Consider the following 16266-nt stretch of genomic DNA (forward strand, 5'->3'; position numbering starts at 1 on the left):
CAGATAATCTGAGTCTTGAAAAATAATAGCTGGATCTATCTGTAATACTATGCATCCTTTCAAAAGAGAAGATATGATCTAGTATTGATTGACAACTTGTATCTGATGAGGGTATAGAGGCCATTGTGAGGGTGGCAATGGGAACTGAAGACCTGAGGTATGTCATATTCCATGGATTTATTTATTTGTTCTGAGGCTATTAAACATAATAGATGTATTAAAATGTAACTTTTGGTGCCAAGTGCCTTGATCTCCAAAATCTCCAACTATTCCTTTCATTAACAGATACAGACAAATTACTTGTAAAAATTAATCAATACAGAGACACTTCCTTGATGGAAAAAGTAGGAAGAGGAGATGGACTCTTGTCCTTCCACACAGAGGACAAGGATGAAAACAACTTTTTCAAACTTTGCACCTCTCTATCATGATGAAAAGACTATATAACGCACTTAATCCAAGATCCAAATAGACCAAAAGGATAGAATTATAAAAACAGCTCTGAAAAGCACTCAGATATGAGGCAAAAGGTCTATATTATAAAATCACTTCTTATGCATATCTGACATACATTAGGTCAAATCTGTCAGATTTTCCATTAGTGAGTTTTGCACTAAGAATTCCTTTTTCAGAAAGCAGAAGCACAATAATCAGGTTCCAGAAAGATACACTGCTTTTCAAAGAAGGCGGCATTTATGCAAAACCCTGTGTTAGTTCAAGCTCTGAAACAGAGACTGCCTCCCACTTCGAGAGACTGTGTTTGGTGGAAGCTAAATATTTTAACAGTTTTGTCAGAATTAACGATTTGTTACAAAAAGTACTATAATTACCAAAGGGCTCCAATCCCCATTTTCCACCTGTACCAAACATTATGAAAGCACCTCAGCATTAAAAAAAAAAAAAAAAGACCTTAGCATTGCCTTAGGCAAGTGTAGCAGTTGTATAATTTTTAGCAAGAACTCCCCCCAAAAAATCTCTGCCTCTCCTCTGGAATAATCAGTTCTACCACAGTACTGGTTCCAAGCCTCAGAAAGAACATGTCATGCCCAGCCAAAGCCCTACTGTTAAAAAGAAAGCAGCTGAAAACCTTTGATGAAGCATAGTACTATAAAGATTTCATGTCTTTAAAAAAAGGACAGAAGAGACCACTAATCTTCTAACAAAACTTGCAAGTACCACTCTACTCAAATTTATGGAAAGCAACAACTTGTGCCTACACAGAAAGTGTAACTTAACTGTAATATGTATTCCCATGCCTCAATTACAAAAGCAGCAAAGATGCTTTCATGCAGATTTTAGCATGTGCTAGCATCTTGACTACGTTCTCTAGAGGACGCTTGCAATTGTAAAGCATCAGCTAGCACTATGCATTCCCATTCTAATTAGACCGTGTACTTGCTACAATCACACTATTTTCTTGACATAATGTGATCTGAGGTTACATATATGTACTAAAATGCACAAATGCCAGGCTTTTGCATAAATACAGTAAGCAGCTTCACAAAAATGAATGATATATTTAGGAGTTATTGGATATATTTCTAACAGACATATTCCCATAGGAACAATAGAGGAAGCCTCCTCCTGCAGTCACACCAAACCCAACAGCTGTAACTAGAACAATCCCAGAGTGTATCAACTTGCAGACATAGTACAAACTTAGAAGCAACGGCAAAAGCATTACCAAAAAGTAAGAACCGTATTTCTCAAAGGTAATAGCTTTTCAGGAAATCTGTCCCAAGGCTACTAAAAATCCTTCTGCTCAATACTATTCATTCATGGCTGAAACCTCAACAGCCAAAGTGAAAAGAGCTGCTGTCTAGCATAGGGGCAACTTACCACCAGTGAATAAATGGTAATCATTTGTCCCAATATAAGGCAGTGACTCTTGCACCTAACTCATAGCAACTGCAGGAACTCATAAGAACTGAGACCTGCCAGAGGATGCAGGTAGAAGGGAAGCATAAGGTTGGAATCCTTATTTGGGAAGCTGGTTATTGAGCAGTAGTGAAAGGGAGAGATGACATTCTATAAATATCACTGCTTTCCCCAACAGAAACAAATCAGAGTCTGCCCATGGCTATGTAATTATGGCAAACAAACTTTACAACTAATGCTCAACATTTCCTGAAAGCCAGAACAAAAGAGAAAGTGTGTTTTAGTCTTGCCCTAAGTGTTTGAAGGCTGTGGTGCACCATCAAAAATACACTGCATTTTAGCTTCCCAGCTAAAACGTGCTGGATATTCTACTTGAAGTGTGGATATAAAAGTAGCTTTTGAACTATTAGGAGACAAACCACAATCTCTCCATCAATCAATTTAAAATTAGTAGAAGAGATTTAAGCAAAGTAACAAATTTACCCATTTGATTAAATTAAAATTAAAGACAGTAAAGATCTCTTTTGAGGTGAGCGTACATTCTTTCCATATATTCACAAACAACAACATTTCCTAAAAAGACTTGATTCAGTTACCAAATAAGAAATATCTAATAAGTTAACCTTTTAGTAATTGCAACAACCACATTTACAAACAAACACACACATAAACACTCTCTCCTCCCCCCACCCCCCACCAGCATCTTTAAAAACAGAAAAAAAAAATCTTTGAATAGGGAGAAAATTTGTGCGCTCTCTGCTGGTTAAAGACCCAAACTGTACGTAAATTCAGTTGTGTCCATGCAAGTATGTCCAAAATTGACCATTTTTAACTATGAACTTCCAAAATCAGAATTTGCACCATTTTCCACTCTGCAAGATTTTTCTTGGAGTATCTAATAAATTAGCATTATACCAGAAAAGATTTTTTTCTCAGAAGTTAAACATAGTGCAGAGGAAGCTTCTGAAAGATACTTATGTTAACCTATCACTACCTAATTTATAAAATACATCTTATCTTCAAGATTTACATGTGGACTTTGCATCTACTTTTGAGATTTCTGAAGCCTAAGACCTTCAAACCAGTTAACAACAGCAAAAACAAAACAAAACAAAAAACCCCAAAGAGGATAGATTCAATGAAAGCAGTTAAGACAACCAGTGCAGCTACTGAAGTGAAGAGAAAACACTTCAGAGGCTCATCTGGTTCTGTGCTAGAGACCATATTGATATATGGTAGTTCTCTAAAGCTTGTAATGCCTACATAATAATGAATATCCAGTTGAACAAACATTGGAGACAACATAGTATTATATATTACCCAATCATTACACTGCCTTTAAAAGAATAGATGTGATTTTAATCTAAAACCTCCTTCATATTAGGTTCAAATGAAGATATGAATAGAAATGGGATAAAAGAGTTTTCCTGTATTTTCTTAAAGTAGGCAACATGGGTAGTTAATTAATAATTCAACTACCAAAACTTATTACAAATTTTGACTTATGATACTGCTGGGATTTTAGAAACTATAAACAACGTCAATTGTACTTCATTCAGTCTCATGGTTCAAAATAAGAGTAGCTTAAAAAGAAGTTTGAAACGTAAGAATGTCACTTTCCATCCATTAAGACCCCAAATAAAGAATACCAGATATTAAAAATATGCATATACGAGAGATTACAGTTCATTGTTGGAGGGGAATGGAGATGAATGTCGCAGAAGAACCTACACTGAGTAAACAGAATTTAACTATGTGACAATGACAGGAAGTTTTTTAATATATATATGGGTTTTATATGCATATATATATATTTATATAATATATATAGTGTATACACACACACAATCCTTTTACCTTTATCTTGCACTTCTTTTGAAAATCGCTCCCTTTCAATAGCTGATTCACGTTCTATCCGCTCAATTTCAGCCAATGCATCCAATTCTACTTCATCATATGACGTTATAGTTCCTTGTTGCGAAACCTGTTGCTGTGTCTGTACCACAGGGGTTTGAGGTTGTTTTGCAGCAACTGAAGTGTTCTGTTGTAAAACAGGCACTTGTTGTGCCTGAAGGAAAGCTGTCTGTTCGTGCTGCGGCAAACACTGAGCAGCATTTAGTGGGCGGTTAACATCCTGTGGAGTAACGGGTGTTTTAGAAGTCTGTCCTGGGTACTGCACATTAAAAGGAATATCACCCTCTGACACACTGCTGTTTTCCAAACCAGAAAGCATATCATCCTGCTGGTCCATATCCGAAGATCTTACACGAGAGAGTCTTAATGTAAGCTTAGTGGAGTCCTTGGAAGGAGAACTAATGATATCATACATTGCAGCTTTTTCAGTCTGGTCTTTTTCATCCTTGCCTAACTTCATTTTCTTTTGTTTCTTTTGCTTTCTTTCTGGAGAATCTAACAATATGTCTGGGGGAACATCTCTAGGTGATGAATAAGGTGGAGGCTGAGATTGTTGGATTAAAGGTTGTCTTGATCCTAGAATAATAATTCAGAAAAACTGAACAGTTATGTTGTTTCATGTTTATATAAAAACACACTAAATATAACCTACATAATTTTCATGTGTATTTCTACATATATCTGTGTTCACAAAAGGTCTAGGTAAGATTGGTAGGAAGCACATCATTCCTAGATCAAGATGTAATCCAGATAGTTGCAGTGTATTTCCTAGGAATTTTAGAAGTCCACTTCAGGTAGAGAAGGGGTCATTTCAGAGAAGATGGAACAAAAAAACCCACCACCAAAAAGGAATAAATAAAAATAGTACCTGCAGGTTCAGAGTATCAACTATTAGAAAATGGTCAATGAAAGCAAGTTGACTACAGAAAAAAAGATCAAAAAGATTCTTAATAAAGTTCAGTGATGAAGACTTAATGATCAGCATATAGGCATTAGCCATTTCAGCCACACATTTTTAATTAAAAAAAATAAATCAAAACATACACAACTTCCTTAACTTTGATTCTGACAGTTCATTTTCAACTTTTTTAAATTTTTTTTTTTTATTTCATTTTAGGTAAACTTATTCCAACCTCCCCTACTCATTACTATCTAGAAAACACTAATTGTCTTAAGGCATTTTTCTACCATTCCCTGCCTTATCTCTCCTTTTTTTTTTTAAAGTATGAATTTTTACTTCTACATGCACTGGAGGCTTTGAGTGTATCCAGAGAAATTTTTGAAAGAGGATATTTTTAATTAAAAACATTCTCCAATTAGTCACATTTAAATTCTCTGTTCCTCAAATTAAACCAGCTCCCCATAACTGTTAGCCCAGTAAAAAGCTTTGAAAAACAGAGAAGCTTTTCAACCTGTCCCAATTATAATTTTGAGCTACAATTTTTGGCTTAAAAAAGGAATGGGGAGGGAAAGGGGGGGGGGAGGAAAAGCCTATTGGGTGGACCAATAGGGCCAGCCTCCTCTTTTTAAAGCAAACATTTATCAGATTTCATTCATCCATTGGGGAAAAGGGGAATACTGATCTTCAGAAAGCAGTGACTGAGATTATTATTAGTCATTCTGGTTCAGGTCATCATAGGTCAGTACTTCTAACAACAATCAAAAACTAATTGGAATACAGGTCCCCATGTGCTTCATCCAAGAAACACCACTAAACAAGAAAGCAGCTTTATTCTGCAGCTTAAATTTCTACCAGATATTTTAAGAAATATTAAGAATCATTAAGCGATGTACTGACCTGTAGATGAAAAAAAGAATGGATACCTCTAGCAAAGCTTCAATTCACATGAAAGGTGTGCCTTTACTGAAGACTTCTTTGCACAGACTGCTATGCTTATTTTCTCTCCCTAGCTTATTCTGTGAGAAGTCCTATAACTTCTGTATGTAGAGAGCACGGCATGAAACGGGTTTATCTTACACCTTCTTGACCATCAGCAGCAACTCCATATTCTGCCGGTAACACCCACAATGTTGGGATGCCCTGTTTTGACTCATCCTGATTCTCAAGGTCTTTCCACTACTCCACTTCCCCTCCTCAAATTAGATAAGCACACTCAACCACCAGTACTGAAGTCCTGGCTACACCCTACAAAGATCTCTCACTCACCTTTCACCACACATTCCTATTCTTGTGATGGTCCCCTGCCCCAGGTACTGTCTCTTTTGGCAATTTACAAGATTGTCTTAGTATAATGTATAGCAGAAATCATTAGCTATCGATTTCTTTTATGGTAATGACTACCACTCAGGAAATACAAGCTGCATTTTTATTTCTACAAATATTAGAGGCAGCTCAAAACTTTTCAAAGAGATCTTACTGACATCTTACTCTTGAATTATCTCTTACATGAATACTTCTGAAGTTGCAACAATAGAATGTTTACTGCTTTTCACAGTTACACTTCAAATAGAGGACACAGATTTGATTCTCCCTTGTCCTAAACTTTTAAGTAAATATGACAAGTTTGTTCTGATTTGGCAGCTGTCATGCTGAAAAATAACACTGCAGCAACAGATAAGGTGGTTCTTTTTATCTTTGGGTAGACTTGAGGAGGTCAGAAGGATTTCAGTGCGTTCCATTGAACATACTTAGAATCCAGTAAATGAAGAAAACAAAAGTAAAGTTTTCTCTCTCCTAGGCAGCACTACGAATAGGTATTTGGAAGTATCTTCCTCCTGAAGGAAATTCCTGAAAGGTGTTGAGCGTAAGGCCTATAAGCTGCATTTTAAGAGTACATGTTCTGGCAGTAACTTCATGTATTTCTGAGATGTCTAACGATGGTTAAGGCAACAAGGAGGCTTAGAAGTTACAATGCCTATGTATCGAGGTGAAAAGAAATTGAAAAAGATGAAGCATTCTGGAACAGTTTCACTCTACCATAAACCTCAGTTTTGAACAGGTATCACACATTGAACATGTACCACATTCTGTTGGATGCTTAGACTTCAGACAAAACATCACCCATTATACAGGAGAGTTGTGCCTATTACTGTTGAAGTCAATCTGGAATATTTCCTATGGGAGAAGGCTTGAGCCATTATATGTCTGAGAACAAAGCTCTTACAAGACTTGTTGATAACAGAAGAAATGTTTCTGTGGAAAGAATACACAGACAGACAAGTATGATGTTTGCTGAACCAGTCGAGATTCCAAGGTTGAGAAGGTTTATTCTACAAAATGTTGTCAATGTAGTAAATCATGCGATGATCTTTGGAAATGATCTTTGGGAATGAACCGAATTTCAGAATATTCTTTTTGAACAAAGAAATATGTAGGCAGCTTTTGAGTCTAAATCTAAGGCTGTGTGGATAATTCAGGAGAAAAAAAATCTGACTTTCTGTAGTTGATCTTCCATAGTATCAGTAAAAGCATTTTGTGCAATCTCTTTTTATATGGCAGGAATATGTAAAACTTGTGAGATAAAAAGAGATACTCCACTGATTTGGGAAGGTCATTGTATCATTACTGAACAGCAAATACTGATGGTCAACCAGATAACACCAAATGTAGCTGAGAAGCAGGTAACATCAATAGGAAATAAGGCCTCTACAGAGAACAAATACACCCATCAACAATACCTCAACAGTCTTTCAGTAACAGTCATCCTGACCACCCATGATAATCCTGGGTTCTCTATATTAATTAGTTTTCCTACTGATTCCTAGTAGTAGATGGCACTGAGTATGGAAGAAGTTTTATCAACTGCTGTAGCAATTTGTAAACACCTTTTTTTCTGTGACTCTTGACTGATTTCTTATAAAATCCTTTATGATGCAAGCAACTGTAAAACGCATTGCATTGACAGTGACTTAGCCTTCTTAAAAATGTAAAGTTTCAAAACCACTTCTTGTTTGTTTACTCCTGGGATAGCTTCACTTGCTCATTGTGCATCAGTAGCTTGGGTAGCAAACAAATAAGCTTCTGCCCAGAAGACTACACACATCACTGACATCTCCATCTTATGGTTTTTGTCTGCACACTTTCTAATCACACCACAGTACTCGCATCTTATTTAAGCATTCGTGATACTTTCTCTGATCATCTCTGAGCCTCTTCAGAGAGAAGACCACTTGCCTTTCACAGCTGAGGCACCAAAGTCACACCACTGATCACATTCTTTGTTGTGATCTGCATGGTTAAAAAACACCTACTAAGGTTACCAGGAACTTAGGATTCACGTATTTTACAGAATGTTAAAGAATGATTAGCTTTCCACTCGCACAACCACAACTTCCAAAGGGTCACTCAAAACAGTATCTTCATATGCCTTTAACTCCCCTGCAGGTGAAGGTTCCCAGATGTTGACAGAAAGTCTTTCACCCATCCTACATGCTCTTCTGCCAAAAGTATCGTTCCCTATGCATGAAAGCTAGAAAAAACTGCTAGTGAACAAATGAAGACTCATGTCTAATGCTTGGTTCATAGCACATTGGAGAGAAACTTCAGGAACATCCAAATGCTATGCCTTTTTAAATCTGCAGCAAAGTGATCCTTGAGACTCCAGGAACATTATTTAAGTGGGTATCAAATTGTACAAACCTGGACACAGCATTCCAGACTTTTTACTGGTAAAGTCTTTGGAAAGAGAGACTTTAAGGAATGCGTACGTCCTACATGTGGATTATTAGACTTCACATCTGAGTAATTATACTGTAAATAAGTTCCTAAAGGCAGAAGCTGGAGAAGGAGAAAAGAACCAGAGCATATCCATATCATGTTCATACTGATGTTTGTCTGTTGGAAAAGCTAAGAACCTGGTGATGACAGAACCTGAGGAACACACTGCTGCCAAAAGATTTTAAGAGACTGCAGTTACAATGTATAAATGGAAGCGTCTCATTTTTTAAATTTAGTATGATCCCATTTACCACTTTGAATGTTTTCATGAAAATGGGATCAGACAAATCCACCCTGGAACTCCGTTTGGCTAAACCAATCTCAGAATTAGTAATAATCATCTTGAGAATTTATGCCTCCAGCAGACTCGAAAGGGAAGAACAGTCCTTTCAAAAGGATGGTAAAGACTGCCCAGAGTATTATACATAGTCTGTATGATTTAGGTACATATTAGAAGAACAATCTCTCTGTAAGGATTGAGATAATAATACAGAGGTAGTATTCCAAAGTGAATTTGTTAAAATAAAAATAATTTTATTCTGTAAAGCAGTAGGTCTTGTGGATTAAAGAGAACTGAGTGCCATATCTGGACTTTAGCACGGCTTTCTATGTAACTTCTCATCACAATTTCACTAACAAGCTGAGGAAGTATGATCTAGACAAAAATACTATAAGATTGCAGTATACCCTACTTCAAAACTGTGTTCATACACTATCAATTGTTCTTGGTAAAAATGGATTAAGGGAGTATAGGTGAACAAGTGCAGCTTTCCAGAGCACTGTCTTAAGAATAGTAGTTTAAAATATTTATCATTAATAACATCTCATGTAACAGAATTAGAGTATTTTATTCATGTAAAGATCATAACAGCTTTTGGTGTTAAGTCTTTGAGAGAGAGGCCCACAATTGCTCTTAAAACAGAATAAAAAATTACAGTTTTCTTGACTAATTTGAATAACCTTTTGAAACAAAAGAAGTTCACTGAGAAGAAGCACAAACTTTTTATTCATCTGAGAAAGAGCAATTGTTACAACATGAGACGAAGATAGATAAGCTCTACAAAAAGACAGCAATATGTTTAAAACAACTTGCAATATGGATCTACGTTATCAGCAAAGGGCAGCTGTACTCTCATATACAACAGTAGTATCATACAAAGTCGTCTACGTACTTTTCTGACTATTCATCCTTCTAAGTCTTCAAATTGGGTTATCTACAACTTAGGACAGTACAACATCAAGACAAATGCAGACCAATTAGAATTTAGATAAAAAAATCAAAGACAATTAGAACATCAGAAATGATGACTTATGTAAAGATGATATAAAGAAACGGTGTTGTTCAGTCTGTAGAAGATTAGATTAGTGCAAGACATGATAATGTTCTTTGATATGTAAATGACTGATATAAAAAAAAAGGATGTGAATTGTTTTTCCTTGCCCATTGGAAAGAAGTCAAGTGTCATGCCTAACCCGTAATAAAAATGATTCAGGCTAAGCTTTAGGAGAAAAGCTTTCTAGTACTAAGAATTTGAACAGGTTGCATGGCCAGAGTAAGGAAACTCCATTACTGACATTTTAACCCCCAAAAATAGATGGAAGTTATTGGGAGTGATACTGGTACAGCTCATCCAACATGAGGCTAAGAAGATGGGAAGCCCCCAAGTCCTTCGCTGCTGTATTTTCTAAAATCACAGAATCTTCCTCTGGAAATCTTCCCAAGTTTTGTACTAGATATAAAGAAATTATTACTTATTTTGATTAATGGACAATGTTGACATTCTTTTTCAAAGAGCATAACTTGATTTAAGATTCAAACTTAAAGGGATAGCATATGAGACAGACAAAGAAGAACATACATTTGGGAGGTTTTTAGGGACAGATTGTATTCACTTTCCACATACTCTTTCAATAATTTTCAGGGAAGAGTCCCACCACTTTCTCCAGAGCTTCAAGTGCCTCATGAAAAACTCAGCTTTGGCTGTTCTGGCTTAGAACTGCTATATTCAGAAGCATGCTTGCATAAAAAACTAAGACTTGAAGAAAGAAACAAGAATGAATGTTTATTTTGGCCCTGTCAGAAAAAAAATCTTTGAATAAATTTCTTCCTTTCTTTTGAAGGACAGAGGGCGAGATGATCATTTTTCCTAATAAGTACCTTTGAGAGCACTGAAGTCTGTCTTACAGATTTGAGAAGATTCCTAATTCGTCTTGCCACCCACTATACATTCAGAGACCAAGTGTAGAGGAATGTCTCTGGAGAAGTCCTATAAATCCCTCAGAAAATAAAAGTAATCTTTCCAAATTATTCAGAAAATAATCAAATACCCATTAGCAATTTCTGGAGAGAAACAGAACTTATTTCTGGAACAGAGTGCAAAATTATATACTTTCATAAGGGTTGTTGCTAGTCCTTACAGATCTTTTCCCAAGAGTTTAGGGAACTGTATGGAAACAGGACTGTAGATGATATGAATTTTTCTCTTTGGAAAGCAATGGACTAAAAACATTGTGGAAGGCTTTCCTTTATACAGATCTTTAGAAGTTGTCTTAAAAACAAAACAAACAAAAAGAGGAAAAAAAAATTTTCTGAGGTTCCAGAGCAGTGGGAAAGTAGAACAAATGGATAAAGGATTTTGGTGAGTATCTGATCTTGGGTAATGGAACCTACAGAGTATTTTATGAGATCAACAAAAGGAAAATACTCCATGTTAATTTTTCATGGATGAATTCATAGAAATGAATTTTTTAAGAAAGTAGATGTGGTAACAGATGATAGCATGAAAGCAGAGCCACTCTTCTGTTTGCATAGCTAAAAATATAAAATTTACATAAAAAAGAAAGGATGAAGACCAGCCTAGAACTTCTGTAAAAAACTTCAGCTGCTCTGGTACCTTTACTGAAGCAGAAGTGAAGCAAAAATTTCTGTAACAGAGAAATTTTACTCCACTGAATAAGTGAATAACCAACCAAAATTACAAATGTAACTTCTGCCATCTTTCAAATATTTGCCTGAGTTGGAAACAAAACTTCTTCCTCATTCAGATTCTGTCAATCAGACAGCTACATTCAGTCTTAAAGTAATTCAAGACTTTGCAATAGTCTACTTTAATAGACCTGCATTCTCCAGGTCTCCAAAAGTCCTTGCTACTTCCATGTCAAAAGTACAGAAATGCAGTCTGTACCCATACCTTCGGTAATTGCCTCGTTTCCATGTTGTATAAGAAAGCTTACATATTATAACATCCTTCCTGACATCTCTGTCTGGACTGATGATGTCTAGCGCCACTCTTTTTGTTCTCCCAAACAATTAAGTATTTTGCTAATTTTCTTTATCAAAGTTTGTGACCTTTCAACCAAACTTTCAAGGGCTAATGAGAGTAGCAACAAAAAGCTCAGCATAGATACTTGCTGTTTGTTCATCACTGGAAAATTTATCAGCACAACTTTCACTCCAAATCATAGGCTGAAAACTCACTGACAGGGATCCCATGTTCTAAATAACACTATAATTACCCACACCTTTTCCGTACATTTCTAAAATTCGAGATTAGAGGAAGTAAAAGTCTGGCAGGATTCTTGCAGCATCAAGAACAGGTTCTCTCAATCAGGGTTCTATTGCCTTTAAGAAGGCAAAACGGTAGCACCATTAGTAACAGTTATTTCAGCTGTGTGCTTTATCAATGGGAAAAGTAAAGCTAACATACAGGTAAATAAATCAAAAAGCTCTTCTTGCACTTTTTCAGCCCCTCTAATGCTGAACCATTACAGTCTGAACTGTACAATCAGACTGTTTGCAGAAATAATGTGAAGAGGTATCCCTTCAAAATGGGGTTCTGAGACAGCCAATTGAAACAGCAGCAAGTTTAACCAAAAAATAATTCAAATATTCTTCTGGCTGAATGGTAATCATGTATCTGAGTGGAAGTAGCTTAGATTCACAATGTTGTTAAACTGATAAGCTCAACAAAGAGAGAAAAACAACCACATTTAGTCTTTGCCATTTACACAAGTCTTACAAGCCCTTTAGCACAAGACATCCTGAAATACTGATGCTGCCGGCATGCTATACACATACTTCTCACTTGCCACTTGAACCACATTTCTTCTATCACTGTTTAACACAGTATATGCCTACAGAAGATGAATCACAGAGATCATTGAGCAGTCACAGCATCATAGGATAAGTCAGTTAAGAAGGGACCTCAGGAGGTCTTTAGTCCATCTTCATGCTCAAAGCAGGGTGAGCAAGGCCACATTATGCAGGGCTTTACCCAGCCTGACCTTGAAAACTTCCAAGGATAGAAAATGCACAGATTCTCTGGGCAACCTTTTCCAATGCTCAACTGTCCCGACAGTGAAAAAGTTTTTCCTTAGACCTAGTTAGAACATCCCATTTCAATTTAAGTCCATTGTGTCTCATCTTTCCTCCACAACACTGAAAAGCCTGACTCAAGACTTCCTGATAATCTCCTCACAGATACAGGAAGGCTGTTCTATGGTCCACCCCTGCCAAAGACATCTCTTACCCAGGCTGCACAAGGCCAATACCTTCACCTTCTCTGGAATCTCCCTCTCCCTCTCCACCTAACCTGACTATCCTGAAAGACTTAATTTGTTTCAGGGCTAAAGAGAAGAAAGCACTGTTGCATCTTTCTACTATTGCCATGTAAATATATAAGCACTGAGAAAGTAAATTAGCAAGAATATGCCCAAGCCCCTACCTTGCCAAAATCTCATGTATCTCAGTCATTGCTTCTCAGGGATAATATAAAAACAGCAGTATGCATTCCAGATTTTAGCATAAAGAATTATTTTGAGCAGATTTTTTTCTGTTCCCTCTCAACTGACTGACAGTTCACCCTATTCTTTCTCTACAGCTAATGTTTTCAGGCTTCCTTTATGCTATAGTTATTGAGTTCATTGAACTACTTTTAATTTCATGTTCTTAAAATTTCATGATTGCAATTAAGACATGTTGCATGTTAAAACACTTTTGAGCTGGTTAAGAGTTCAATACTCGTAATGCTGCCTTTTAAACCATTTCTTATGTAGAGCAACTGAAACCATTCTTATAAAGAATTTAATCCTCATATTAGAAAGGATTTTAAATCCTTCTGTCCTCCATGAATCTGAGCTTTGTTTTGAAGGATGATTAGTCAATTTTTGGACCTTCAGAAATTTCTTCTGGATCAGGGCTCAAAATAATTTTGTATCCAAATCATAATGACGTACTCTCTAGTACTATGTGAATACAGAAGTCATGAGGAATAACTAAATATCTCTTTAAACTTGCTGTTCTTTAAAATTGGGAAAAACCACATTGATATATGTGACTGCTAGACTACCTTTAAGGGTTCCATCACTTCCAGCTGGAGAGCAGACTGACTGTGGTGACCTCAAGGAAAAAGATGCAGCATTCCTTATTGAAGGATCTCCATCCTAAAGTGACAATGATAAAAAATTAACATTATGAACATGAACGCTTGATAAAATAAAGACTGAAATTAGTACATATACTGATAAAATGGACTGGACAACAAAGCATACAAGAAATACTAAAAAAATATTTATTTACATAAAAATCTTTGTAATTCAGACTGCTATTAGACTACCATATAGGCAATATTCCAAAGCACAATTGGCCCTAAGAAGAATCTATAACCAGAACATGCACACAAAAATACATCTAGGTACATGTCTTCTAGCTAAATAAGCACTTTTGGTTTACACTAAGATTCCATTTAGAACTTTTTTGTTGCAAGTACTCATAGTAAAGAGCTGAAAAGCAGATACATGAGCTTTATACAATACCAACTGAAAGAAATTGAACATAAAAAGTAGATTTTTTTTAAAACAAACTCACCATTTTTCCCACTTAACCTACCCTTAAAGCTTATCTAGAATGCCATCTTACTTTTACAGTCAAACAAATTAACACCTTGTATTTATATCTTCCAGCATACACACATCAGGACCGAACAAAATCTCTAGCAGTCTCATTGCAGCAGCTGAGACAGTCTCATGCAAAACACAACTGGAGTGACTTTAGCTTGTTATTTGCCTGTCTCAACAATTAGATAGGAAACAACTCAATGGCAATGCGAAGCACTTCCCCAACATGACAAACAAGTCCCACAGTTTTGCACAGAACAACCTGCTTCAATGGAATTCATAATTTCTGACAAACTTCTTCATAATATAATACTAATTACAATGTAATGATGTCCATGCTCTATCTTTAAGAATGTAAATGTGTCTTTTTCATCCCCACACTATCTTAAAATCAAGCATGAAACCTGCTATTCAAATTCCCATTTAATGGCCTACATGGGTTTTTTATTACTTCCGTGGAGCCCTCTGCTGGTCACGAGTATAATCATTCACTCAATGCCCTAACTAGATTTAAACTTCTATAGAACAATATTCCCCATTTTTAGCACTGTTTTTTATACAACATCTACAGGAATGTTTTGAGAAAGAACAAACTAACAACCCCTATATCTACAAAGAGACAACTTCTATAATTATAAACAAATTGCAAAAAGTCTGTTCTTTTAAAGAGTAAAGTCATACAAAGGAAGTCTCCAAAGAAGTTCGAAGGTTATTTAATCCGTTTCCTAATTGAATTGGTTATGTCAGTAGCTAATAGTCTAACATGGCTCCTACTGAGGTATCTGCATACACGCAGTTCTTTCATATAATTTTTTTCTTCAAACCTGAATTATCTGTCTGATAAACACCTTTTGTCCTTTTGACCCATTTCAACCCCATTAATAGAATGTTAGAAGGCTCAACTGTAATTATGTTTTTACATGTCTGTACAAAAAAAAATCAGCAGCTGGTAGTAAGTTAGAAAGCTAAATTGGCATTTCAAGGAGATAGCAGCCTGCATAGATGGGCAAGTACACACTCCTTCTAACAACGGCCAACCAGCTGATTTCCACATACATAGCCATAGACTAAACAGTGTACATGTTACAACTTGTGAAGGTGTAGTTGACACTGCTTAGGGAAAAGGAAAGAGTTTGAAATTTATGGACTGAAGATGCTTACAAATCAAAGAATATAAATCAATAAGAAACCAGATTTCATCAGTTTCACCATCCATGGGCACTTAGAAACAAGTCACATTCTATGACCAGGTGACCCGCCTAGTGGACAAGGGAAAGGCTGTGGATGTGGTCTACCTGGACTTCAGTAAGGCCTTTGACACCGTCTCCCACAGCATTCTCCTAGAGAAGCTGGCGGCTCACGGCTTAGACAGGTGTACTCTGCGCTGGGTCAAAAACTGGCTGGATGGCCGGGCCCAGAGAGTTGTGGTAAATGGAGTTCAATCCAGTTGGCGGCCGGTCACGAGCGGTGTTCCCCAGGGCTCAGTTTTGGGGCCAGTTCTGTTTAATATCTTTATCAATGATCTGGATGAGGGGATCGAGTGCACCCTCAGTAAGTTTGCAGATGACACCAAGTTGGGCGGCAGTGTTGATCTGCTCGAGGGTAGGAAGGCTCTGCAGAGGGACCTGGACAGGCTGGATCGATGGGCCGAGGCCAACTGCATGAGATTCAACAAGGCCAAGTGCCGGGTCCTGCACTTCGGCCACAACAACCCCATGCAGCGCTACAGGCTTGGGGAAGAGTGGCTGGAAAGCTGCCTGGCGGAAAAGGACCTGGGGGTGTTGGTCGACAGCCGGCTGAACATGAGCCGGCAGTGTGCCCAGGCGGCTAAGAAGGCCAACGGCATCCTGGCCTGTATCAGAAATAGTGTGGCAAGCAGGAGTAGGGAAGTGATTGTCCCC

General features: G+C 37.0%; 1 protein-coding gene across 1 annotated transcript in view; it reads right to left on the minus strand.

Annotated features, from left to right (window-relative positions):
* Positions 1 to 16266, minus strand: part of NIPBL (Nipped-B homolog (Drosophila)) — a 171496-nt gene that overhangs the window by 71291 nt on the left and 83939 nt on the right. Inside the window, 2 exon segments of the mRNA XM_009329439.1 lie at positions 3736 to 4368; positions 13819 to 13912. Of these exon segments, the coding sequence (XP_009327714.1) occupies positions 3736 to 4368; positions 13819 to 13912 (727 nt within the window).

This window comes from Pygoscelis adeliae, unplaced genomic scaffold, assembly GCF_000699105.1.
Source record: "Pygoscelis adeliae isolate BGI_AS28 unplaced genomic scaffold, ASM69910v1 Scaffold47, whole genome shotgun sequence".
Classification (NCBI taxonomy): Eukaryota; Metazoa; Chordata; class Aves; order Sphenisciformes; family Spheniscidae; genus Pygoscelis; species Pygoscelis adeliae.